The sequence below is a fragment of the Sinocyclocheilus anshuiensis genome, unplaced genomic scaffold, assembly GCF_001515605.1.
Source record: "Sinocyclocheilus anshuiensis isolate Anshui unplaced genomic scaffold, SAMN03320099.WGS_v1.1 scaffold2293, whole genome shotgun sequence".
Classification (NCBI taxonomy): domain Eukaryota; kingdom Metazoa; phylum Chordata; class Actinopteri; order Cypriniformes; family Cyprinidae; genus Sinocyclocheilus; species Sinocyclocheilus anshuiensis.
This window is the reverse complement of record NW_015552765.1, coordinates 83,632-111,298: the sequence shown is the minus strand read 5'-3', so window position 1 is coordinate 111,298 and position 27,667 is coordinate 83,632. Positions and strand designations below refer to the sequence as shown.

At 35.9% G+C, this 27,667-nt stretch overlaps 3 protein-coding genes across 4 annotated transcripts in view; all 3 read left to right on the top strand.

Moving 5' to 3' along the window:
• Positions 1–923: 923 nt before the first annotated feature.
• LOC107667898 (collagen alpha-1(VIII) chain-like) lies at positions 924–15,266 on the top strand. Of its 2 annotated transcripts, XM_016459637.1 has the most exons (4): positions 924–1,002; positions 3,570–3,573; positions 11,718–12,024; positions 12,811–15,266. In XM_016459637.1, exons 3-4 carry the CDS (start codon positions 11,721–11,723, stop codon positions 14,718–14,720), a joined length of 2,214 nt encoding a protein of 737 aa, XP_016315123.1. In that variant the 5' UTR covers positions 924–1,002; positions 3,570–3,573; positions 11,718–11,720; the 3' UTR covers positions 14,721–15,266. The 2 variants fall into 2 exon arrangements, with proteins under 2 accessions (XP_016315123.1, XP_016315124.1); XM_016459638.1 differs by lacking the exon at positions 3,570–3,573.
• A 1,952-nt stretch (positions 15,267–17,218) lies between these two features.
• LOC107667895 (protein jagunal homolog 1-B) lies at positions 17,219–21,491 on the top strand. The gene is made up of 3 exons (XM_016459635.1): positions 17,219–17,315; positions 18,238–18,349; positions 20,594–21,491. Exons 2-3 carry the CDS (start codon positions 18,261–18,263, stop codon positions 21,054–21,056), a joined length of 552 nt encoding a protein of 183 aa, XP_016315121.1. The 5' UTR covers positions 17,219–17,315; positions 18,238–18,260; the 3' UTR covers positions 21,057–21,491.
• A 4,432-nt stretch (positions 21,492–25,923) lies between these two features.
• Positions 25,924–27,667, top strand: part of LOC107667894 (adhesion G-protein coupled receptor G7-like) — a 21,719-nt gene continuing 19,975 nt past the window's right edge. The window contains exons 1-5 of the mRNA XM_016459634.1: positions 25,924–26,057; positions 26,155–26,259; positions 26,568–26,683; positions 27,242–27,379; positions 27,498–27,589. Coding sequence (XP_016315120.1) covers positions 27,260–27,379; positions 27,498–27,589 — 212 coding nt within the window. The 5' untranslated portion in view covers positions 25,924–26,057; positions 26,155–26,259; positions 26,568–26,683; positions 27,242–27,259. The remainder of the gene's footprint in view (positions 26,058–26,154; positions 26,260–26,567; positions 26,684–27,241; positions 27,380–27,497; positions 27,590–27,667) is intronic.

The window sequence follows — 27,667 nt, the reverse complement described above, 5'->3', positions numbered from 1 at the left end:
GATTATTCAGCTGATGAAATCTTTCCAAACAAACAAACAACAAATAAATAAATAAATTCAGTAGACAAAAACTCCATACAGCAGTTTTGAAAGCTGTACGTGGACAAATATGTGATCTAGGACCTTTATACAGCGCGTGTCATTTTAAAGAGTGTAAGTCTGTCCCTCACAGCTTTGTTTTCATCCACTTTAAAGGGAAAAAATGTAATGTAAATTCTATATTCTTCTCGTCATTTGTTCACCCTCAACTTGATCCAAATCTGTAAGAGAGTCTTTCTTCTGTTGAACACAAAAGAAGATATTTTGAAGAATGTTTCCAAACAATTGCTGGCAGCCATTGACTTCCATAGAATGGGGAAAGAAAAAAATCCATATAAAGTCAAAGGCTACCAGCAACTGTTTTGTAACATCCTACATATATCTTCTTTTGTGCTCAGCAGAAGAAAGAAACTCGCATTAATACATTTTTGGGTGAACTATTCCTTTAAATTCAGTATGGCTTCTAACCTGACTAAAGTCTTTTGAATGGCTGCACATTCTTGGTTTTAATACTCTAAATATCTTAATAAATATTTTAGTCTGTTATTTTGTACATTACGGTAGTAAACAAACTGACGTATGTCAGCTTAAACATCAATAACAGTCCTTGTTGGTCAAATTATTTTAGTTTATTTACTGTGTAGTTTTTTAAAGTTTTTAAATGGCTTGAATAATTAAAGGTAGTGGGTAACTGTCATAAAGGAACCTCATCATAGCTACTGCATCAACGCCCTGGTGGAGGCTTATGTGATCGCTTTTCTCTCTCTCTTTCTTTCTTTTTCCTCTGCCCACCTCCTTTGAGGAGTTGCCTTGTCCCTCCTGCCTGCCCATAAAAGTGGAAACCATGCTGCCTGAAGAAGCCTTTAACTACATTTCTCCTTCTGTCTTCTGGATCTTCTTCTCTCACTTCTCACTCAGAGAGAGATAAACCGAAGACAAAGAGAGGCCAGGAGAGAGAGAGAGGTGAGTGCTGTACATATATAATGTGTGCTGCAGGGGGAAAAGAAATAAAATGATAAGTGACTTGAAATATTGCTCTAAGTATTGATATTGATCTGAATGGGAGTGTACATGGAAAGGAAAATAATATCAGTTCATGCTAGACGTTTCTTGTCTAATCATGCTCCTTGATGATGCAGCTTCTTTCTTTCTTTCTTCTTCTTTTTTTTTATCCATCATTTGCCTATATTGTGCAGTTTCCATTGATTGAAAAAAAACATGTAATTATTCAATAATTTTTAGAATGTAATTTCCAGGCCTGACAAAAATAAATGGTAATTAATCAAATATTAAAAATGATGGCTATTTCTATTGTGAATCTTGGAGTGTGAAATATTTTGATGTTCCTCAAATGTTTTGGAGATGTATGTATGTTTGTGTTTGTTTATTTGTTTTCATATTCCATTTCCAGCTCCAGTTACTTAATTATTTCATTACGGATTATTTTAATATTTGAACAATAATTGGTCCTAAATTAATATAATATATAGTTTTTTTTAATTATATATCTTAAAATTGTGATAAAGCATAGGGGTTGTGATAAAATATGAGAAAATATCAAAACTTTTATTGTAAATTAATTTTTTTAGTACACTAAAATTATTAAATAAAAAAATTAAGGTTTTTAATGAAATATGAAAAATTATGGACACTTCTATATTTACTTTTTTTTTCTAGTTATCCTGGAGTGTTAAATATTTGATCAGCATGTGCTCTTTGTGAGTACACTAAAATTATTTTTCCAATAACAAAAAAGTTTTGGAAAATTCAAGGAAATTCATTAGTCAAAACATTGTGAAACCAGATAACTTACTTTTAGTTATTATAGTTACTTTATTTAAGAAATTATTTAGGATTTTATATGCATTATCATTTATTTTGATATGCAATAATAACAAAGTCAAGTGGCTTCAACAATTTTTTATTTGATTTTGGATTAAATATAAGTGTGGATTGAGACTACTGCTTACCACACCTGCTGTTGTGCAAGAGTCTTTATCCAGCTTGGTCTGTACATTTCTAGAGCCGCATTCACTTTAGACACAAGATGATTTAGTATTTGGTTTGTAATGATTATTATTATTATTAATTTAATTAAACAAAAGCAATAACATTTTTGGTAAATTAACGTTAGTTTTTTTTTTCTTCTTTCATAAAATTGTGATTTCCAAGCATGAACAGTTAGGGTACTTAATAAAGTATGAAACATTATTACATGCCTATTTTGAATGTTTCTGAGAACACAAAAATTATTAAACAAAAACAATAACATTTTTGGTAAATTAATGGTAGGGTATTTAATAAATGGGGTATTTGACATTTTTCTGTAATTTTCTGAGAAAAATACAAATATTAAACAAAAGTAATATATTTAACACACACACACACACACACACACATGTTGTGTTTCCATGTTTTATGGGGACATTCCATAGGCGTAATGGTTTTTATACTGTACAAACTGTATGTGCTATTGCCCTACACCAACCCTACCCCTAAACCTACCCCTTACAGGAAACTTTGTGCATTTTTACTTTCTCAAAAAAACTCATTCTGTATGATTTATAAGCTTGTTTCCTCATGGGGACCTCAAAAATGTCCCCACAAGGTCAAAATTTACTATTACTATCCTTGTGGGGACATTTGGTCCCCATAACATGATAAATACCAGGTACTCGCACACACACACACACACACACACACACATATTAAAGTACCATTTCTTTCCAGGAAAACTATTGTGAACATATTTAACACATTGTCATATGAACAAGAAGTTTAAATAAGTCCAACAAGACTTAAGTACTGTACACATAACACAGTGACATTTTCAATACATTTTAAATGACAGTGAAGAACCGCTTTAACCGTTTACGATTGAGTCAATGAATGAATCATTAGACTCATTCAATTCAATCATTAGACTTATTCAGTTTTGTTCCATTTTGAAACTAAGTTTTCCGTTCTCAGAGTTGTTTAGCTGCAGAGCATCTTTTACCTCCATGCATTAATCTTATGACCCTCACAACCCTGCTGTCTCTCTTTCTCTTTGGAACTTTGCTGAGCAGCTTGATTCATTAAACAGTCACAGACGCAGCCTGACCTGTGAATGTTCCTCCGTCAGTTCCCTCCAGCTATTAACAGATTGATGTTTTATAACTTTGTTTTTGATCTGAATGAAAGCCATGCACTCTTACACAAATAGGAAAACAAAGGAAATCCAAGGAAGGCAAGTCTTGCTTGGGATTTTGTAGGATTTCGGATGAATTGGCTTGCTTCGTTCCCTAGAAATGTTTTGTGACAAGTGAAAAGTAAACATTTTTTATTTAATAGCACGTACTGTAGTTTGGATCATGAATGCAGCTATTGTCCTGACCTCTATCTGAAGGCCAAAAGCTGTGTACCGTACTAATCTTCTCTTCATAGACTATATTGCAGGTCTTCCCTGGCAGTAGTTTCTCATGTCAGATCAGCATCATACTGAAACAAGAACACCAAAATGTGACGGACCAACAGTCCTCAGTTTAAAGAGAGGTTTGGCTCGCTGCTTAGATTTGGTTTCTAAGACGCCAGATATTTGAAATCTGACAAGACTCAGGGCTAATCAAAAATTGATGCATTTATTATGTGGACTTTATCTGGAAAACTGGAAAAGCCCAGAGTTCTATCACAACGAAAAAAATATAACAGGGAGCAGTTTGATCTTGTTTTTTCTTCTTCTCAGAATTGCATGGTAAAAGCTAGAAATGGCAAGTTTTAAAGTCAGAACTGTGAGATATAAACTTGCAGTTTCAAGTTATAAAGTCCAATTCTGAGGGGAAAAAATACTATTTCCTTACAATCGCGATTTCTCACAATTGTGACTTTATAACTCGCAATTGCGTATGGTCAGAATTGCAAGATATAAACTCTTAATTCTGAGAAAGTCAGAATTGCAAAAAAGTCGCAATTGACCTTTTTTATTTTATTTAGTGGCAGAAACAAGCTTCCATATTTACAATATCACCACCAAAATATAAACATTGCCAATGAGTTAATATAAGGAATTGTACTGTAATAGCTACTTAATGAACAGTTTAAATTGTTGTTTGAATAATTTCTAATTGTGATTTTATCATTTACATTTGAGTTTTGACTTGGAAATGAGCAAATACTCTACAACAGACTTCCAGATCTGCATCAATATCTCACCTACACTATTAATTTGTCAAAGCACTTAATAATCACGTTAAAGTATTCATGTATAACCTAATTAATATTCATGAGCTACATTTTTTATGAACTCCCAAGCTGAACCTGACTGAGAAAGCATTTGCTTCGTGGAGTTTAGATTTTTACCGTCTGACTTTATTTCAGTCAGGTGTCTTTTTTTTTTTTGGGTTTGGTTTGGTTTGGTCAGTGTGGATGAGCACACAGTAGTATAGGGATGGTGTGAAGGCTGAAAATGTGCAGAATGAGAGGACATGGGCTTGGAATCTGACACATGCGCTCACAAACGAACTAGCACACCTCTAGTCCTGGCCAGTGTTTGCAGTGATATAAATCACCAGCATCAGTGTCCAGCTGGAACAATGAAAGTCATCTGAGGCCATCTATTAGTGCCGATAAAGTATTCAGAGCATAGTTAGAGATTAGGAAATTGATTGGACATAAAAGACTGCACAGATTGCACTGGTGCATATTTGGCTTTGTTTTTGAACACTGAAATGGAGTGCAGTAACCATTCCCTGGATTTGGTGCCCTTTGAGAGCTTTAACTTTGCAATAGTGGTAAACTATATTATTATTATTATTATTTATATATTTTTTTGCTTTTGTATTCTTTTACAGTGTGCATTTTTTTCTTAATTAAAACTAAATCTTTCATTTATTATATAAAAATAAATTTCCAACGTGATCTCATGATAATTCGTATGTATTTTATGTAACGTGGTTCTATAAAACGTAATTTACGTACGTTTTTACAGGCACTAAAACGTACAATGGATTACATTTGGTGCTGCTTTTGACATTTTTGCAATAAATAAATGATTGTAATTGCATTTATCTGTCTGTCATGTTTTTTATACTGTACAGAAATGTTTAGGTTTATAAGTAGGAGTGGGATTAGAGACTATAAAAATATTTTAATGCTATATTGTTACTAAAATGGTTATTTTCCTGCATATTTCGGTCATTTGCGTTTTATATCCTTTTATATTCGCTATATGGGTAGGTTAAGGTTTGGGGGTAGGTTAAGGGGTCTAAAAATCTAAACTGCGTATTAATAAAATTATAAAAAGGCATATTCGCTGTAAAATGGGTAGGTTTAGGTTTGGAGGTGGGTTAAGGGGTCTAAAAATCTAAATTGCTTATTGATAAAATGATAAAAATGCATTGATACGAATATCTTAATGATTTAAAAGATGCGTAAATATTTGTACGTTTTTTAGCTAAAAATACGTAGCGATTTGTACATTTTAAACGTTGAAATACGTCTAAATTGTACGTTTTAGCATTAATAAAAACGTACAAAAATGTACGTTTTGTGCTTGTAAATGTTATGTATTAATACCTACGTATAAACATGAGACCAGGCTGAAATATCAGGTAGCTACTCAGGTAGTTTAAATAATATCAAATATTATTAAGAAAAAAGTCAACAAGGCAACATTTTTAATTTAAGTACTAAAATTACAAACTAAAACTGAAATAAAATTAATAACAACGATATAGACAAAAAGTACAAAATTAAAAAGCTAATAAAATTGACAAAACACACAAAAATATAATCACAAATTTTAAAACAAAAATGGAAAATATAAAAGCAAAAACTTCTAAATTCTAAATATTAATAAACATATATACCAAAATAACACTGATATACAGTAGATTCTGTCTTTGTTTTACCCCCTTAAACCTGTGGCCTCATATTTGGCTTGGTGATATACAATCAACCCCAAAACATTTTGAATATAGTAGAACTGAATGCTCATTCTATAAAACGTGTGGAAAGAGAAATGTCATGGGTTTTATTATTTTATTTTATTTCATTTTTTTATTAGTTTGTTTTTTTCACAAGAATCTAAGTGATACTACCAGAGTCTGCCTGGTATGAAAATAAGTGTTGGTACCTAGTTCCTCTACAAATGAAATGATTGAAAAAAAAAAAAGTTTGAAAGCTTAATTATTTTTTCCTGTCCTTTTCAGGCACAAATGGCACCCATTCCATTTTTCATAGATGAGACAGAAAGGATTTCTGCTGCCTCATCATGGCTTATATACTGCCCAAAATCTCTTATTCCCCATAGACTAAAACATATGGTTACATGAAAAACTTCCCTTCTACCTGAGAGAGAAAAGCGAGTGTGTGAGTTACTCAGTGAGAGAGAGAATGTGTTTTACAGCAGGCAGCAGTTCTGGCTCACGGTCCGTTCTGTCAGCTGATTCTGCATTCCGCTGTCCTGAGGAATAACAGCAACTCAACCTGTGTATTTCAGCAATATCACACCAGTAAGACTCCACTGTACTGAATATCAGTACAATGGCCAGTTAATATTGTGTAACTTTTCTTTTTGGTGTAGGGGTATGGTTAGGTTTTGGGTTTGGGCTTTATATAAAATAATAGTATGTGGTTTGTGGTAATTAAAATGAATAAAGGAACAATAAAGTTTCCAAAACATTTACATTCATGCATTTAGCAGATGGTTTTATTCAAAGTGACAAATCAAATTTGTCAAGGAGCCCTCAATATTACAAATAACAAAATAAAAGCATCGGAAAGGGTCTTATCACTACGATGCTATGGATGCACAATTTTTGTGCCATTAAAGATCCTTTAAGTGAACAGTTCTTAAAATAACAATTTTTTTTCTTATTGAGGAACTTTGTTCCACTGTAAAGAAACTTTGGTGCATTTGAAAGGTTCCATGGATGTTAAAAGTTCTTCATGGAACCATGGATTTAAATACAGAACCTTTATTTTCAAGAGTGTAGGTGAACGCCTGAGAATTGTAGCTATGTGTGTGTTTCATGGGAGAAATGTCTTGAAACTCTTTCTCACTCTTCCCATTTCCAGAGAAAGCATGACCTGTAGTAATTGGTAGGGTGGAAACATAGAGTGGTGTGTGTAGGTGGGTGAGTGTGTGTCTTTTGGCATCTTCTACTGTTTACTGTCGGCACGTCATTATCACCATCATGGTGACTGTAAAGAACCGTAAAGTTCTTCTAATTCTGTAGCCAGATCCGAAACAACAGCTCCAAAATATTGCATCATGAATCCATTTGTCAGCATAATGAAAAGCAACACCCTATATTCTCTCTCTCTCTCTCTCTCTCTCTCAACATTTAAATGTATTCATTTTGCAGACACTTTTATCCAAAGTAACTTACATTGCATTCAAGGTATACATTTTATCAGTTCATGCATTCCCTGGGAATCGAACCCATGACCTTGGTTTTGCTTCTATTGTACAGTTTGAACTACGGGAATGCATCTGTAAAAAATTATCATTACTATAAAAAAAAAAAAGGAGCCTCATTTGTATCCGTTCCATCTCATTGGGTTTCACTTGGCATGTTACAGATGCTTTTTATCCAAAGTGTCTTCTGATAATTTTATTACATTGACTATCACCCTTCGGCAACCTGGGGAAAAAGTGCAGGGTTTCCTTTAGTCATACAGGCAGTTGCAAACAATGAATTTGATCATGCTGGCTTGCTTTTGGGTTTGACACTCTTTACATTTCACAATAAGCAATATTTAGCCGATTCAATATTTTACAGCATAGCAAGTAGATTAATGTTTGTTCAATATAGACTATTAATATATTCAATATATGAATTAAATGAAATTAAATGAAATTAAATGAACTGAATTAATTTTTGAACATGGGAACCCTGAAAGTGTCTCAATGCAAAACGTACTGGATTCAGATCTCGGATGAACCCCCAATTTATGTTTATCTTTTGGACACAAACTTTGGACAATTTAAGTTACACTTAAAATGTCTAAATATCATGACAAATCTAACCAAACAGCATTTGGAAACAAATTAGGCAAATTATGCTTTATTAAAAAACAATGATTATTCTAATTATTAAAATTATATATATATATATATATATATATATTTAATATAGACATATTTTTGTAATATATAGACACTGCTGGCAGAAATCATAGAAAAGCTCCAAAATAATGTAGGGCTGAGCATATAACCTTCTTATCATGCCAGCATTGATTATATGGTTGACACCCAGCATGCTCTTCTTTATTTGTTTATTGTGAATTGAAGTGAAACATCTGGAAGCAGTCAGAAAAGCAGGAATGGAAATTTGATTATATTAGAATAGGGGCAGGACGATAACAGAGCTGTGGCATGAAACCAAGCAGACAAACGCTGCGGTTGTAAATTTTGGCCAAAAGAGTGGAGGAAAACATTGGTTCCTGCTCTCTGCAGTGGACGTGTAAGGTTTCTTTTGTTCCGTCATGCCGTCCTTGTGGTTTTGACCCTCGCCTGTCAACATATTTCTCATTTGACCTTTGGCTTCAGCATCGAAATCTGTAGGATTTTTTTTTTTCTGGCATGCTTGAACATCCAAATGTAGGCCGGAGGGAACAACGTGAGAAGCTTGTTTCAGCCTTGTGAATTTGATAAATAAGCATGGATATTCAACCAGGCCAGGTTGTGAACTGAGTTGTTGGGTTCAGAATGAAGCTTTGAGGAGCCATGTTTTTTGTCCCATGACCTCTCCTGAACTGCTTCTCTTGAGATTGTTTTGACATCTCTTTGGTGATTTATGCTGGGTGGGTACCATGAATGCGAATAAGAGCTATTGATTATGGTATTCCGTATCACTTAATATTTTTCAGACATGGCCAGCAGTAACTGAGAAATGTTCCAATGAAATGAGGCTGTTTTGATGCCCACAACATTTTTAAATATAGAGCATTGGATGGACCTTCACTTTGACTTGCCAGTCTCGTCAAACACAAAGAAAGAGTTGTTTTTCCTAAGTTAAGAGTTCTAGGCTGAGCGTAGTCGGCACCTAATAATGACACAAGATCCTCTGAAAACAAATCACTGGGTGGAGTTATAAATTAGGGAGGTTTGAGGAATGAAATTCATTTCTGAGAATGAAATGTTTGGTTTGTGTTCTGTGCCCATTGAATGAGGGAACTAATGAATGAATGAATGTCAAAGGATGTGATGTAGCCTATGGAAAACTAGGAATGCCCCTTAAAAATAACTATCTATGGAATAAATTATTTATCATTTCAAAAATAAAAATGTAAATAATCACTAATCACTAATGACAAATACATGTACATATAGAGCTGTTAAGTTGAAATGTTTAAAATTTAGTAATAAATAGTACATTAATAAATAAATTTTATATTTTTATATATTTTATATTTTAAATAAATTGCATTTCAAAAAAACATAGGCCGGTTGCTTGCTTAATCCATTTTCCATAAAAAAAAATAATAATAATTTTTATTGATTAATCAAGAAAATGCTTTATACTGTTGCATAATATATTGATAATTGATTCATTCAGTTTATTTTTAAGTGCCACTCCTTCTCATCAGTATTAAAGTGTCCTAAATTATTCAAAGATAATGTAAAATTAAAATAAATACAATTAAAAAAATTATAAAAAATTTGCTTCTGGATTTTTTTTTTGTGCTGTGAATGGTGATTCATGATAGTGTATTTTTTTTTTAATTCATCATCATTATTCTTATTATTATTTAAATGCATTCATTAATGATGGTGTATGGTGTATGCTCTCCCATAGAGAAACTGAATAAAGAATAAGGTTTGAACAGATGATACTGGAGTAGGTTTAGAGATGTAAAAGAGGTGGAAAGTATCTTTGGAGTCACAGTCAACATGACTGGCAGCATCCCAAGAAAAATGGTTTATGTGTTACTTTGTATTTTTGTTCTATTCATGCTGGATCAGTCAAGATCTCCATTTACAGTAGCTCACAAAAGGAAATCAAAGCTCTGGCATCCCACCCACACACTGATCCCAATACGTCTGTATGTATTAGAATCAAAACCCGGCTCCCTAAAAAGCATTCCAGCTTTTAAGATTTTTCCACACTCAGTCAAAGCAAGATGCCCCCTCCATGCTGGGTTCGGCTTTGGTTTAGGCTCACATTTGGATTTTAGCGCAGCTATCAGTTGGGTGCGAAAACACCAACTCTTTGTAATTGAGTGGCTGGGTTTTCCATTCAACACAGTTTCAGGACAGACCTGAGAGGATGTGGCTCTCAAGACAACAGAAAGAATAAGCAAAAAAGTAAGAAATAGATGTGTTTGTGCCATAGTGTTCTGATAATTAGACAGCATGATAATGTGTGGACTTTTTTGCATTTGTGTTACTTGCAGTGTAAAGTTTTGTAAAGATGGCATCACGTGGTGGCAGTCTACATTTTTATGACTCATTGGTATTGTCGGCTGACAATTTTTAAGGTTTATGTCTGATGCACAAGACACTGAATACAAAACAATGAATAATGGGATAAGAAACAATGCTAACAGTTTGCCCTCTCTTCTGATTTGGAGAAAGCAAACTGTTAGCATTCCCACTGATTTCAAAGGCGGTTGCTCAGGATTATTTGCAGTCAGATGGTGTCTGTGTAGTTAAGACCCCTTGATCCACACACACAAACTTCCAGTGTTCATATGTGAGCAGTTACTGACATCTAATGGTCATGTTTAAGTATAACAAATGTTTTGCTATGCTAGTGCAAACAAAACTCTTTTTAATGCAGAAATAATTTAAGAAACTTAAAATTATTAACTTAAATGTGCTATTTTTTTTTTAAATATTTTGTGCTGAAATTTTTGCATAGAATATATAAGGGATAATGTCAGTCAGCTGGTCATTATTTTAAGATGCTATCTAGAGCTGAAAATGGATGTTTCAAGTCATATATGAATGTATTTACTGTATATGTTGCTGTTCTAAGATAAAATAATGCAGTCCATATACTGTTAGAAGGTTCTAATGTGGCTCATGTGAGGCTGATTTTAATGTATTTATTTGCAATTTATTTATTCAATGCTGTATTTCAAAAATATTGAGCCTTTCCCTTCTGCTGCGAATTGAAGGGACAATACAGACTTTGTATGGGCATATTATATAAAAAGCCGATTCATTGAAAGATTGAGTTGGAAGAGCATTGTGAAGGGAGTCATGTCATGAATAATAAAAAAAATGTCCTTGTTTTCAGAAACAAACAATTCTTATAAAACTTTATTTACTATAAAAACATATATCTTTTAGATGTTAAGGTGTCCTTCCCAGTTCAAATAGACCATTTATTGAAACAACTGCAAACACAGCTTGTTGTTAACGGCTAGACGTAGTATAGATGCTATTAGTACTAAACAAATGTATAAACAAGTTCACCAAACCTTCCTCTGTTCCTTGTTGTGTGGTATCGCATATTTGAGGAGTACTGGCATTAGAAAATGGTGTAACATTCATAATTCATGGTTGTTTTTGTTGCAAACAATGATTTTCTGATAAGGCTTATTAAGAATTTTATTAACAGTATTATATAGCCATGCAGTAACAGAAATGTTCCCGAATTAAGCATTGATGATGCTGTATTGACATTTTAAGCACTGTAGTCTTTTTTCAAGACAACTAACCTTCCCTCTTATGCTCCATTCCACAGGACATGGCTGGGCCTCTCCTCTCTGCCCACTTGTTTGTACTGGTGGAGCACTTCTGTCTGCTACATCATATCCATGCAGGGGCATTTTATGGTTACAAGTCACTGCCCCAACAGCACCAGCTTCTGCCACAGTTACCTCTTCTTTCACATGGCAATGAGGGGATACCACAACAAATACCCCAACACCATTACCATGGAAAGGAAACACCACACTTACCATATGGAAATGAGATGCCTTTGCTTCCACAGTATGCAAAAGAACGTCCACAGATACCCATGCACATGGGTAAACCTATTGTAGGAAAAGGTTGGTAATTTAGCAAATTCCTTTATAATTACTTTGCTTGCAGCTTTTATAACATCATATTCATTTAGAGGCTACATGGAATCTTGGTATTTAAAAAAAAAATCACTCCACAGGATCATTTAAACTGAACTGTAAAGGACCGGGTATACTTCAGTTTTCGCATTCCGTCTTGCACACAGCTGTGTCCGCACAGCTTTCAAAGTATACTCAACCACAGATGAGCATGGATGGACGAGTTTAACACATGCACAGTACCACCTAGACTCGTTCTATCTCAACATTCAGTTCGCGCCTGTGCTGCTGTACACGGCCCGTCTGCACGGTCACAAAAATTGGTCTGCACACTGACAGTGTGTGCGGACATCTGCAGACACTTCTGGTGACGAAAACTGTGTCACGCAGACAGTGCGCGGACCATCGCGGCATGCGGTTTTTATACTTTGGGCTTAAAACTGCAATGTTGAAAAAAGCTAGCTGACAGAAAGCATTTTTAATCTTTCTGATAGGTTAACCTCTTGAAAACACCTTCCATCAGATTTGAATGAGGTTTGGGAGGGTGTTTTTGAGTGTGTGTGTAGTTTATTTTTTGTTATTTTTTGTTTATTCTCATTTTAGCTCTGTTTTATTCACCCTAGGTTAAATTCATACAATTGATTCATATTGAATATATTTTTGGTCCAAGAATACATTAATTAAATTTTTGTACATTCATTTTAACTTTCAGACATGCAAATAATGTGTGTGTTTATGAACAAGTGTTGACCGTTACTGTGACCATTTTTTCAGGTGAAACAATTCCAAGAGGAGATAAAGGTCCTCCTGGTGAGCCTGGTCCAAAGGGACTTCCAGGGCCTCAGGGCCCTCCAGGACTTCCTGGTCATGGTATCCCAGGACCTACAGGTAAACCTGGTCCTCAAGGTCCACCAGGACTCCCAGGAATTGGAAAGCCAGGAATGTCAGGTTTACCAGGAAAACCTGGAGGTATAGGTTTACCAGGACCAAAGGGTGAGTTGGGACCAATTGGTGGTGAAGGGCCAATAGGAATGCCAGGACCTCCAGGTCTTCCCGGGCCACATGGCTTACCAGGTGTGTCAAAACCAGGTGCACAAGGACTTCCAGGACAACCTGGACCTCGTGGAGAACCTGGACAAAAGGGCTTCCCTGGGATCCATGGTCTCCCAGGGCCAAACGGTGAGAATGGGATTGGCCTCCCAGGACTGCCAGGAGTAAAGGGACATCCTGGACCTCCAGGACCACCAGGACAAGTAGGACTACCAGGAGTTGGCAAACCAGGATTGAATGGACTACCTGGGGCTCCTGGAGGCCAAGGTAAACCTGGTGCACCTGGAGAACCAGGATTGGCAGGAGTCCCAGGGGGGAGAGGACCACCAGGACCACCAGGACTACCAGGCTTTGGCAAACCTGGTTTGGATGGCTTGCCAGGGAAACCAGGTCTTCCAGGTGGAAGGGGCGAGCCAGGTCCCTCTGGTTTACCTGGAAACCCAGGCTTGCCTGGTTTTGGCAAACCTGGATATCCTGGCCCTAAAGGTGAAAAAGGGCATGGTGGTTTACCTGGTCCCCAAGGCCCAAAAGGTGAAAAGGGTCATGGTGGTCTTCCTGGAATGATTGGACCACCAGGGCCAAGTGGACTTCCAGGCCCTCCCGGTCTCTTGGGACCACCTGGAGGCATTGGTTTCCTTGGTCCAAAAGGAGAGGGTGGTGCAGTAGGACCTAAGGGACAACTTGGTCCAAAAGGTGAACCAGGGCCTCCAGGACTTCCAGGCAAGCCAGGATTCCCAGGAGAACTGGGGCAACCAGGACCTAGAGGTTTACCAGGTCCCATAGGACCTAAAGGTGAAAATGGACATAAAGGCTTCCCAGGCCTACCTGGAGCCCCTGGAAAGCCTGGCGCAAAAGGACAAGTTGGATTCCCAGGAGAGAAAGGTCATCCAGGGCCTATGGGAATCCCAGGATTAATGGGTCAAGCAGGACCAATAGGCCCACCTGGTCTACCAGGCCCAAAAGGGGAATATGGACCACCAGGAAAACCTGGAATGCCAGGCGAGGGAAAACCTGGGCTTCCAGGCCCAATAGGCCCACCTGGTATTCCTGGAGCTGGTGGGCGCCCAGGTCAACCTGGAATACCTGGTCCTCCTGGCCCACCTGGCCTACCAGGACCTCCTGCTCAATCTCCATTTATCGGGCAAATCCTTCCTGAGACAGGTCCTGGGCTAGATGGGGCAAAAGGTGGTTACAAGAAAGAAAAGCCTGGAGGAGCCAATACTGGTAGGAATGGCGTAGAGATGCCTGCTTTTACAGCTCAGCTGACAACACCATTTCCTCCAGTTGGGCAACCTGTTGTCTTCAACAAGATTTTATATAATGGTAACCAGAATTACAACTCTCAAACTGGCGTCTTCACTTGCAAAATACCTGGAATTTACTACTTTGTTTACCATGTTAATTGCAAAGGAAACAATGTATGGGTGGCATTGTACAGGAACAATGAGCCAGTTATGTATACATATGATGAATTCAAAAAAAGTTACCTGGATCAGGCATCAGGGAGTGCAGTGCTGCCCTTACAAGTTGAAGACACTGTTCATATCCAGTTACCATCAGACCAAGCTGCAGGACTTTATGCTGGTCCATATGTCCACTCATCATTCTCTGGATATTTGTTATATCCCATGTGAATTTGTGAAAAAAAAGTCACTCATATAAAATCAATGCTACATCAAGTAAACTGTATGTGCCATCAGTACAGAGCCACTTGTTATGTTTGAATAGAAAAGGTAATTGACAATTAAGTCACAGAGTGAGGTACGTTTTATAGCATATTGTGGTACAGTGGCAAAGGAATATATAATGAAATAATGTTAAATGTATGTTTTACACATACACATACTTACATAATTTGAAACAGTCTTTCAGAATCTTACATTATCCATTCATCCATATGGTTAGCACTTTGTTAGAACTCTTATCACATTATTTATTTGCATATTTCGTATTGTTTGATAGTATATTGATTGTATATAAATGGGGTCACATTGACTACATATCAATGTAAAATGATGTGATGTTGACATATGTCATAATGAAGAATTTTCAGATTGTTGGATATGCACTATTTTTCTGCTGTCTTAGTTTCTCATTGTGCCATCTCAATGAACTTAAAGAAAGTATGTGAGCACATAAGTGTTATGTTTAGATGTTACTTTTTTAGTGATCTCATTAACTAAAAATGTCAGTAAAATACATATCGGAAATGTCCTGAACCTTACATTTAGGTTCTTTCATACCGAACTGATCTGAGTAGCCTAGATCAGATAATTGTTTATCAAAACAAACTAAAAATACAATATCAGTAGGCTATATAAAAGTTGCCACATGGACACTCTAAGTTAAATTCAAATAGTCTTAGGAACCTCTCTGTAATTTATTTTTAGTTTTACTACTGAATGACTAAATTTGTATATGTGCAAAAAGATGGTGGGGCACAAACAAGAAGGAATTTATTGTTTGTTATTGTTGACAATGGTGCTAAACTGTTAAACATATATGGAGTAAAGATTTAATGTCATTGTTATTGTTTTTTAATAAATCTAATTGACTGAAATCGTGTGGATTTGTAATTAAGGAGTTCCACAAAAAATAAAGAATCCCTGCTTTCAGTCTTTATGTTGACCTAAGGAATTTTGGATATTATACACTTAGTCAGACACTGAGCAGAAGCCCTCCATAATTGTAACATCCCCTGTAGTCCACCAGTCAAGACAGGCAGCAAAATACTAACCTCACTGATCACTGGATATAGTTGAATTGTCACTCACCTGCAATTAAACTAATTAATGTTGCCATTTCAAAGTGGGTCCCACCTTGAATGTTTGCAGTAACAAACATATCCTTCAGGTGCTGCGAAACAATTAAGGCTAAATATGCACGCAAAGAAGTACAGCTCCTAATGCAGGTGTGTGAGTTGTCCTCATCTATTGTCAATATTGATTAAATGGGAGGGGGAAATCCTGCCCATACCCAGCTAGGAAAATAAAAAAAATATGATAAAAGTATTGATGCTCATTTACTGAAGTGGTATTCAGGAACTGTGAAAAAATTACTGCAAAATAATAATAATATTAATAATAATAATAATAATAATAATAATAATAATAATAATAATATCACGGCTATAATGACATCCTAAACAAACAAAAAAGAGATTACCTTAGATAAAGTTTGATTAATATGTACATACAGTACCGGTCAAAAGTTTGGACACATTACTAGTTTTAATGTTTTTGAAAGAAGTCGCTTATGCTCATAAAGCCTGCATTTATTTGATTAAAATTACAGAACAAAAACAGTAATATTCAGCAAGGATGTGTTAAATTGATAAAAAAGTGATATTAAAGACTTATATTGTTATAAAAATTTCTATTTGTTTTAAAATTTTAAACCACGTTTTAATCAAAAATCCTGAAAAAAGTATCTTATGTTATAAAATAAATATTAAGCAGCACAACTGTTTCTAACATTGATAATAAATCAGCATATAGAATGATTTCTGAAGGATCATGTGACACTGAAGACTGGTAATGATGCTGGAAAATAAGCTTTGCATCACAGAAATAGATTACATTTTAAGTATGAGTATACTTAAATAGAAAACCATTATTTTAAATAGTAATAATATTTCACAATTTTCTGTATTTTTGATCAAATAAATGCAGGCTTGATGAGCATAAGAGACTTCTTTCAAAAACATTAACAATAGTAATGTGTCCAAACTTTTGACCGGTACTGTATAAGTAAAAATATACTAAATTTAAAATAAAATGTTGTATAAATAGAAAGGTTAGGAATCAATCATATTGGTTTCAAGTGCTTTTTATTGGGGTGGGAGCAGCCTCCAACATGAATTTTGCCTAGTCCTACAATGCAAATCTTTAGGAACTCTTTTCCTATGGCGTTATTTGAATGACAAATGTCGAGAGCGCATTATCTCTCCGGGCGAGAGCAGCGTCTATCTGAGCGCGCGCGTCCGGTTTTGTGCGAGAGCAAAGGAAATCCGCGCTCGCGCATTATATTAATGTGCTTTTGCGCTACAATAATGCGCTCTCGACATTTGTCATTAAAATAACGCCATATTTTCCTAATCATTCATTGTTCCCACTCCGCGCCAGTGAGGGCGATATTGCATTATGTCCAGACGAACGCACATGTAGAAGAACAGCGTACTTTTGCCTCTACAGTATGTGAAGCGGCTTGCTGGTTCATGTTGAAATAAGGTAGGTATAAAGTTTGAGTGTTCATAGGTGCGCGTCTTCTTATTTGTAACACCGATTATGACTGTGAATGAACTTCTGTGGTGTCTCGTAGAAATCATGTTGTTACTGTACCTGTAGGAACCGTCAGCAAAAGCCGTAGAAGTTGGATTGAGTGACTAATAATTGTGATCAGAAGTTTCATTGTATTAGAAACAAAAATGCAGTGTCAAACAAATGTAATTATTTGTAAACTCTAATAATCAAATCATGCTACGGGTGGGTGAATATTGTATCAACCAGCTGTTTTACAGTTCAGTACAAGGTCGTGAACAGACAAAAACGGCGAAGTTTAACATTTTAAAAAGCTTTTGCACTTAACTGAAGTAGGATAAACATATAGGCTGCTTCGCTTGCGGAAATGGAGGCTTTACAGTTTTGCTTGGTATAGTTTGGTTGAAGTCAACATATAAGACAAAATGGAGAGTATTTACGGAAGCGTATTTGGTCTAACGTTACATTACTTGCACGCATTGTGTCGTTATACGCTATTCAGATGTAATACAGTAGTCAACATTCGAAGTGGATCAGAAAAGTTCATCAGAATTGTCCTAAGACAAGAACGCATTTTGGTTCTAGGACAATTTTGATGAAAGGTTTTGATCCACTTCAAATGTTGGCTACTGTATATTTGTGCAACTTTTTGGTCAAAAGCAACAAATATTGTACAGTATCACGGTAGAAATAGTTTGCAATATAATATGTGGTGAAATGGTTATTTTTTAAATTTACATAAGTATTTATATTAGCAAACACGTCTTGCAGATGTAAATGCAGACGTCAAATAGACATCCCTGTGATGTACGTATGCTATCAGGGCTGTTTGCCTCATGTAAACTTCTACAGCGAAGAAGTGTGGTAAATTTCGATTTTACCTTTACCTCAGGTTGTCGACGGAGGTGGGTTGCCATGGCATCACGATCAGGACCGCGCGCTACAGGAACAGACGGCAGCGACTTTCAGCACCGCGAGCGCGTGGCGTCACACTATCAGATGAGGTACATACTGTTTTTGAAAAAAAAGTTGCCAGTCACCGCCAGCATTTTTGATGATTTTTAATAAAATTTCATGGCCCCCAGAATATTTTGTTTTATGAATATCTGAACATGCGATACATCAAAATAAAGAACATATATCCCTCTACTTAAAAAAAAAATCCGTTTTATTCTAGCTTCAAACATTCTTTTTTTTATCAACACTTGAATGTAGGTAAGTTTTATAAAAACAACAACAACAACATATTGAGCAAAAAGCAGAGAAAATCACGTTTTTGTCAAATACTACATCTGGATCATATTCAGTAGGATGATCAAAGCAAAGATGCAGTAGATTGCTTCATCAACACCCCCATAGCTTGCACAGTCCTTTGCCACTTCCGGGATCGCCATTTCACTCGGTAACATTAGGCAGTTTTCATTTATATGCTGTTTATTGTTGATGATCGCATTGTTTTTCGTATGCATATGCATACATACGAGATCGCTCGTTTCGGCGTCTTCCTCGCATGTTTTTTTGATCAGCACATTCTAGTAGGGATGGAACGATTACCGGTTTTACGATAAATCATGATAAAATGCCCTGACGGTTAGTATTATCGTTTAAAATTTAATTATCATCAAAACCGTGTTTGATTATCGCGATTTTGAAAACTCGCGGTAAATCCTGTCCAGCCAGCATCAGTCTGACGCAGAAGCAGCATGCAATGTTGTTGTTGTTTTTTTGCACGAGACGAAATGGCAGAAGGCAGTGACAGCGCTCGGGAGATTTTTCAGCCATCTAAGAGGACCAAATCGGAGGTCTGGTTGTATTTTGGCTTTTACAAGAAGTCCTGAAGGCAATTTAATCAAGGACGGTCACCCTGTCTGCCGATCTTGCAATAAGAAAGTCACTGCAAAAGGCGGAAACGTGTCATTTTACAAGAGTCCTGAAGGCAATTTAATCGAGGACGGTCACCCTGTCTGCTGATCTTGCAAGAAGAAAGTCGCTGCAAAAGGGGGAAACGCATCAAATTTGCTCAGTCATCTTCGTGACCACCACCCACTGTTATATAGCGAATGCAAGGTAACTTTTACCTCAATACCAAAACTAACTGGGCAAATAATTGGACAAAAAATATTGATTAGAGATTAAATATTTCGTTATCTCCCTTGTAATTAACGCAAAGCTTCTGCAAAGAAAAGTTTGCAGCAAGTGGCTTTGAGCTAAGACGAACGAACGTTCAAACTATTAAGGTTGACATTTAAGGGATAATGTATTGTATATTCATAGTTAACTTATTACACGGATTTTTTTTTGTTTACCTATAATAATATATAAATACGGGGATATGAAATATTGAATTTACTTACATTTCACTGCTGGTCATATATTCTGTATATAACCATGTATGTGACAAATAAACAAATATTGAATTGAGATTAATGTTTTAAAATCTTACCCGTTTATAAATCCATTATGAACAGTGTACAAAACAATAGTCAGGACAATATGATCACTACAGCAAAATTATAGTAGTATTAATACTAAATTCCTCTGATTTCATTTTCAATGCAATCAAAAACTGAGACGCAAGACGGCAAGCTGCATTTGAACGAAACGAGAGAGAGCGCCTCCGCGGTGATACAAGAGATATAGATGTGTGCTGTGTTATAATGCGTTGCAATTGACAACAGTCATTATAAGCAAGGAAATGCAGCAGAACAGAATCAAGTATTCCAGTAGTATAGTCAGCGAGATCGCTCGTTTCTGCGTCTTCCTCGCATGTGTTTTTGATCGGCACATTCTAGACTCACCCGAGCGCATAACGGCGAGATCGCTCGTTTCTGCGTCTTCCTCGCATGTGTTTTTGATCGGCACATTCTAGACTCATTCAGGAGATGCGTAATAGCGCCCCCGAGCGCATAACAGCGAGAACGCGGAAAACCGGAAAATTCCGTGTTTGACGGGGAAAGAGTTAATGTAAAAATATAATTCGTAGCAGTATTTTAGTCTTGTATTTACAGTGTCCCGTGAGTAACATAACTTTCGTGTAAGGTTAAGTCCAAACAGTGAAATGTTTTAAAATTCACCATTATGTTCACTGTGATAGTATGAAAAATGAAAATAAGCTAGTATGATCATTAACCTGTTAGCCAATATATTAAGACATGTCGTGGGTATATATAGGGGAATGACCCCTTAAAACTACTTAAAAATTGCAGTTCCTCTGATCCTGTTGAAATGACTGTTCTCAATCTCATCAGTGTGGCCCTGAAGTCTGAGATCAGGAAGCTGAACATCGCTCATGCAGTGGTCTGGTTGCTTGTAGCAGCACAGGTGGTGGTCAGTCAGCTGAACTTGGTATCCCATAAAGTGGTGGCCTCTCCTTACCAATGGGAATACTTGTATCTTCTGAGCATCATACCTACCGTCTTCAGTTTCATGGCTTTGCCAAAAAACAACATCAGTTACCTGGTCATCTCAATGATCAGCGCCGGGCTTTTTTGTGTCGCTCCTATTCTTTATGGAGGGATGGAGATGTTCCCTGTGGCTCAGCAGCTTTATCGGCACGGCAAAGCTTATAGGTTCATCTTTGGCTTCTCTGCTGTCTCTATAATGTACTTAGCTTTGATTATTTCACTTCAAGTACATGGCTGGCAGATCTACTACAGCAAAAAGCTGCTGGATGCCTGGTTCACCAGCACACAAGATAAGAAGAAGAAATAAGAGACTGCTGGAGAATAATAGTTTGTCAGCTGCTTATATGTGTCTTTATTTTCTCTTCCCGAGGGCTCTTCGATCACATACATTTTTATGATTACCCGACTAAGTACTTTGAGCCTAAGAGGAGATCAGATGTGTAAAACCAGGATGTTCAGTGTCAAGCTTCTCATCCACTGGCTCTCAGCCCAGATCAAGATGTCACTGAAGTCCGTTTCTGCTTCGGTTTGAACTGCTGGCTTTGTAATCTCTCTCTGTTTCCAGCACAATTCCACATGCTGTTTAACAGATAACTCAAGTCATTATGGGATTCATCGGGATCTAGGCATATCTGGAAAATGTAACCTCAATGATGAGGAACCAGGCAGTGTGTGACGAACCACAGCAAAAGTCCATGTACTAATGTATGTCAGATATTCTGTTCTTTTCCACTAATCAGTTATCAATAAAATTATCAGAAAATGTTAACGAGTAATTTTTTTTTTGCCAGTTTTTGAATAGATCAACACATACATTTGTTTGAGGTTGTAATAATATGTAACAAATCTAAACAACAAAAATAATTTTTTAAGTAATAGTAATAAAATAAATGAATATGTTGTAATGTTGTCGAGCTGCTAGATGGCAGTTGAAATTCCACAGTTCTTTATAGATGGTAACTTTGTATTTGCTCTGGATTAGTTATCTGGTTTGGCTTTATATAAAGATGAAAAACACAAGTTCATAAGAATGAATATTACAGTGTTTTTAAGCTTGCAGTAATGCCCTTTCCTTTTTCTTCCTCTGAATGAAACAACCCAAAGGTATTTTTTTATAGAAATGCTCAGCAGATAATTAACTAAGGTTGGCGAGTTGTTTAAAGCGACAGTTCGCCTAAAAATTAAAATCTTGTCATAATTTACTCACCCTCAAGTTTTTCCAAACATATATGAGTTTCTTCTGTTGAAAACTAAAGAAGATATTTTGAAGATTGTTGGTAACCAAACAGTTGATGGTAGCCAGTGACTTCTATAGTATGGAAATAATAATAATAATAAATACTATGGAAGTCAATGGCTGTTGTTACCAGCAGCTGTTTGGTTACCAACATTCTTCAGAACATCATCTTTTGTGTTTAAAAGAAGAAAGAAATTCATAAAGGTTTGGAACAACATGAGAGTGAGTAGCTAAATGATGACAACATTTTCATTTTTGCGTGAACAGTCCCTTAAGAGTTGACCTCAGGTTTTACTGTACGTGTTTGCTTGACGTAACTCTTTATAAGAAACCATGATTTGTAGATGTTGTTAGTTATTTAAAAAAAAAAGCAAATATTAATTTGTGGTGGTGAACAGTGTACTCGTTCCAAGAAAATAGATACTAGAACTGTACTGCATACAGTAGGTTTAAATTGATGCATGAGGCTTTTGCTGTGCATGCCAGACTATTTCTTTAAGGTCTGGTCAGTACGTGGCCAATAAGGCAGCAGAGTCGATGTGGAGGTTTCTATAGGTAAGTGTATCCTCCTCCATGGATGCACAGGTTCCAAAGCTTTAATAGCTTACACAGATTAACGCGTTTAACCTTTGCACCTCATTCAGCTTTATTCCTTTCGGAAGTTCTCGTGCAACACGTTTCTGTCTTCATTTCAAAATACACTGTCAGGAATATTCTCACAGTACGTTTGCAATGTTAAACCATCATCACCATTTGATGTTGGCAGCTGGGTTCAGTGTATATCAGTGTTCACAGCTCTATCCACAAGCTACAACAGTTAATAAAAAAAGAGAGAGAAATAGTCTCTTCATTAGTAAACTTAAGTAGTTCAGACAGGATGCTGAGGAAAAACACTGACCTCCCAGCATGAAAATTCTCGTCTTGCTGTCTGAATGTTCAGCATGTGCATGACTGCATATTGTCTAATATATTTATATACTATAAAGGCAGGAGCGTTTCTTTATCATAATGGTTTTCTGCTTTTGGGGGTTCGTGCTTTTGGCCATTAGTTTGCGTTATCAGTGTTGAGATGTGCTGTTGATTTGCCTGTTGTTCAATGGCATATCTGAAATGACAGCAATTTGCATCTAATACAAGGCTCACTTTGAATAACAAAATGAAGTTGAGTAATTTATTTTTAAACGTGTGACACACGCCAATCTTTTACACAATGCAGTGTTTACTTGGCCGTGAAATCAGTTTGTTTTGCAATGGCACATTAGTAGAGTGCACGCACGCATAGACGTATTGTGATATTAATCGCGTGCGCGCCTGCTTTGAATCTCCAGAATATTCAACAAAGATTTGTTCTTAAGTAAAGAGATATTAGGTTGTGTATACAAATGTCAAATTATTCACATGATATCATTACCTATCTACGTACATTTGACAGATTGAGAAGCTTAAAATACAAAGGAAACAGCAGTATTTTCTTTATCATTTTTATTATTATTAAAGGGATGGAACACCCAAAATTTACTCTCATGCTATCCCCAGATGTACAGACTGACTTTCTTAGGATGAGGGTGTTTTTCTTCTAAATAAAGAAAGTCAATTATATCTGGAATGGCATGAGTTTGAGTAATTTTAATTTTGAGATGGACTATCAATTTAAAATAGCCTATATTTTCATAATTACGAATACACTTTTTTTCAGACTAGTTACTAAAGCCTAGATATGTCTGCCAAGTAGAAAAATGATACGACCTGCCCGATCCAACATGTTTCTTGTCATTTTTGGTTTTTGCAAAACATTGCACATTACAGTGTCCATAGCTCTTTTTTTTCTTAAAATGCAAATATATTATGTAAAACTCAACATATGAGATCCTCCTACATAAGTCATAAGCAGACATTTCCGAGAACCAGATCTGGATTATTAATGGGATGATGATGGATCGCTCCATGCTGCTGCTCATATTTCTTTCAGGTAAGGGATTATTGTAACATTAACAGATTAACTGTCAGAAAAATTGATTTTTTTTTTAAATTACATTTTTTTATTTTAGATGTAGGGCAGGTTTTATATATATATATATATGTGTGTGTGTGTGTGTGTGTGTGTGTGTGTGGTTTATGTCAATAGTGATATGATGATTGTTATAATAGATTTTGATACAATTTAAAAAAAAGTTATATTGTGTTTTAAAAATTAGATTTAACCAAAGAAACATGTTAGTGAACCCTGTTGTTTTGACTGAAATACTTTATTTATTATTATTATGATTTCAATTTATATTCATATATATATGTGACTAAGCTTTAGATATAAACATAATCTCACTACACTTTTACATTTTTTTTTGTGTGCAATTTTTAATTATAATTTTTTTTTTGGCTGCCAGATACTTCAGATTCCCCAGTTTAGGCTGATTTGCATGTGTCACAGGGATTTAAAGAATTATGTGCTGGAGTTTCACTTGCAAATGATGTCTAAGTGCAGAGTTGTCATCGGGTGGTCTGTCTTTATGGTATACCATACTTATTGGGCCAGGGAATAGGCAGCCCACCCATAAAATACTGTCTTGGCCCTGTTTTGGGTGCATAAATAAACTGCAAATAAACTCACTACGCTCTGTAGAAGAACCATTTTGGTTCCCCAAAGAACCTCCCAGTGAAAACTCTTAAAAGAACCAATTATATATTATAGTGTGCATTTAAAAAAATTTTTTTTAAAATAATTTTATAATCTACACTCTTAGAAATATTAGTTCTTTATTGGCAGCTTTGGTTCCATGCAATCTTTCCATTGCACAAAAATGTTCTTTAAAGTGAAAAAGATACTTTAGATTATTAAAATGTTCCTCACTGTATGAAAAAAAAAATGGTTCTTTTAAGAACTGCTCACTGAAAGGTTCTTTTGGGAACAAAAAAGGGTTAAAAAATGTTCTCTGAAGGGTTGCGGAACCCAAAATGGTTCTTCTATGGCAGTGGTTCTCAATTCCAGTCCTCGCGTACTACCGCTCTGCATATTTCGTATGTCTCTCTTAATTTAACACCTGATTCAGATAACCAGTTCGTTAGAAGAGAGCTCCATGAATGAACTGTGTTCCGACTGACATGAACATTCATTCACGGATTTGCACTACACCACTTCCTGCAGCGTCTTAACACACAGATGAAACTTACTAGAGAAGTGTGACATTATATACCTCTGTAAACAAATACAATTTAAATTCACATTCACATTAATGCCCTTTGAATGGGACATATACGCTCCCTTCGAACTGGAATCATGGCGGAATATCCTGTGATGTTCAATTCGTAGGGCACTAACGGTCGAATAGAACAAACGTCTAAAGTGATAAGAGAAACATACAAAATGTGCAAAGCAGTGGTACACGAGGACTGGAATTGAGAGCCACTGTTCTGTGGCATCACTGCGAAAACCCACTTTTGGAAGTGTAAATATCCTTTTTTCAGTTTAAAGAACCTTTTGTGCAATGGAAAGGTTTCATGGATCTTAAAAGTTCTTCATGGAACCATGAATGCCAATAAAGAACTTTTACTTTTAAGAGTGTAGCTCTCAATAGGACAACACTCTCATTATTTAAAGTGTTTAAAAACAATATATGAAATCATATTGTACCAAAATTATAGTGCTGATCTAAACTGAATTGTTTTCTTCTGTTTGAACAGCATTTGTAAATGAGAATGGACTGATTCTTGGGGAAACTACATCTGCTACTACTGTGCTGTTTACTAAGACTGACACCACTTTTCTAAAGACCACATCATCTGCTCCTATGACCACCAAACCAGAAACTACCACTCCTATTACCACTACTACCAATCCTACTACCACCCCTGTTATCACTACTACCACCCCTACTACCACCCCTGTTATCACTACTACCACCCCTACTACCACCCCTGTTATCACTACTACCACCCCTACTACCACCCCTGTTATCACTACTACCACCACATTAAGTGCTACGACCACCAGGTCACCCATAACTACCACTTCAACCACTTCGTCTACATCAACTACCATCCCTAACCCGCTTTTGACCACTACTCAACCTACAGGTATGCATTTCAGAAGAGTTGTCTTAAATTCTGGCCTGTAATATAAGTAAGACCATTTCAAGTTTTGGTCGAGGATGACTTATTAGTTTTGTTGCAGGTAATACCTGTCCAGAGGAAGCACTCAATGGTTTGACCTTCCCACTCACTGTGATCGGTCAGATTAGTTATTCAACACAGCTTTGCCCTCCAGGAACAGCCAGCGGTATGTAGTATTACAAAGTAAACAGTCATAAATACAAAAACATATATAAGCATTAGTGGAAAAAATTAAAATAAAATAATGATAAGGCCATCAGATCTCAGATCCTTTATCTTGACAAACTTAAAATAAAAAAAAAATTATAGTAATTTTAATTTAACTTAATTTGTGTCAGAAGTTGTTTAAGTCAGACATACATAACAAAATATGCTAAACTGCAGCTATTTTAGTTTGGGTTTGTTATTTTTTGGTTTGTGTTCTTGAAGCAAGCATGTTTAACTGTTCTTGTATGTCTTTTATTTCTTCTGTAGCTGGTTTTCCTAAGGCCTCAGCTCAGTGTTTGAATTTACCACTTTTCCACGCATTTGGAGGAGTTAAACTTCTGGACTGTGGCTTGTACCTGGAGGTGTTCAAAAGCAAAGTCAACGTCTGTATTTACATCTTTGAAATTTAATGGGGGACACTGGTTGACAATTTTAACAAATTCACATTCATTTTGAATGACAAAAGTTTATGCGAGTGTTATTTTAGTATCATTGGTGTTTATTAATGTTTTGAATGAGTTTTTATTCCATTTTATTTTTCACATTTAGCACTGTTAATTATTGTATTATATTATCCATTTTTAATGTTAAAATTGCAGCCCATTCTATACATTTCTTGTATAAAATTTAATTATTTATATATTAATATTTTAAGTTTGTGGTAGTTTAATGGTGTAATTAAGAGTTTGATTACTGTTGGCAAACACATTTCTTTCGACAAAAAAAAACAAAAAAACTGGTTGATATATTTGTAGTAGTCGTCAAATGTAAAAAAATATTAAATTAATTTTAATATTTTAAAATTAATAATTTTAAAATAATATTTTACAGTAAACTCAGGTTTACTGTAGTCATTATTTAGTCAATGGTTTGAACTCTTTAATTTTGAGTGCTTTTGATTAAACAAATATTGGCACAATGGTTTTGGTTGTTTTGTTTAGGGGACTCTGGAAGAGAATATGTACGTTGCCTCCAGTGTCCAGATACTCACGTCCAAACCTGAGCAGCTGACGTCCCAGAACATCACCTCAGCTGCTACGACTGTCAATAACCTGCTGTCCGCCAGCATGTTAAATGAGGTAAGAATGTACAAACAATACAATATGTTAATTTGTTTGTCTGGCAGTGTGACTAGATTAAAATCATTATGTAGAAATGTAATAATAGTGTAATAATAATGATATATCTTTTATACAGTCAGTTGCAGAGTCCATGGTGGCCACCATCAGTCAGCTCATGCACACTGATAAAGACCAATACTCTGAAGACACTTACGATGCCCTTGAGAAGTATTTACACTCCACACATACCTGTCCCACACAAACACAACACTGTACACTGTAAAACACAACAGTGTGTATACTGTA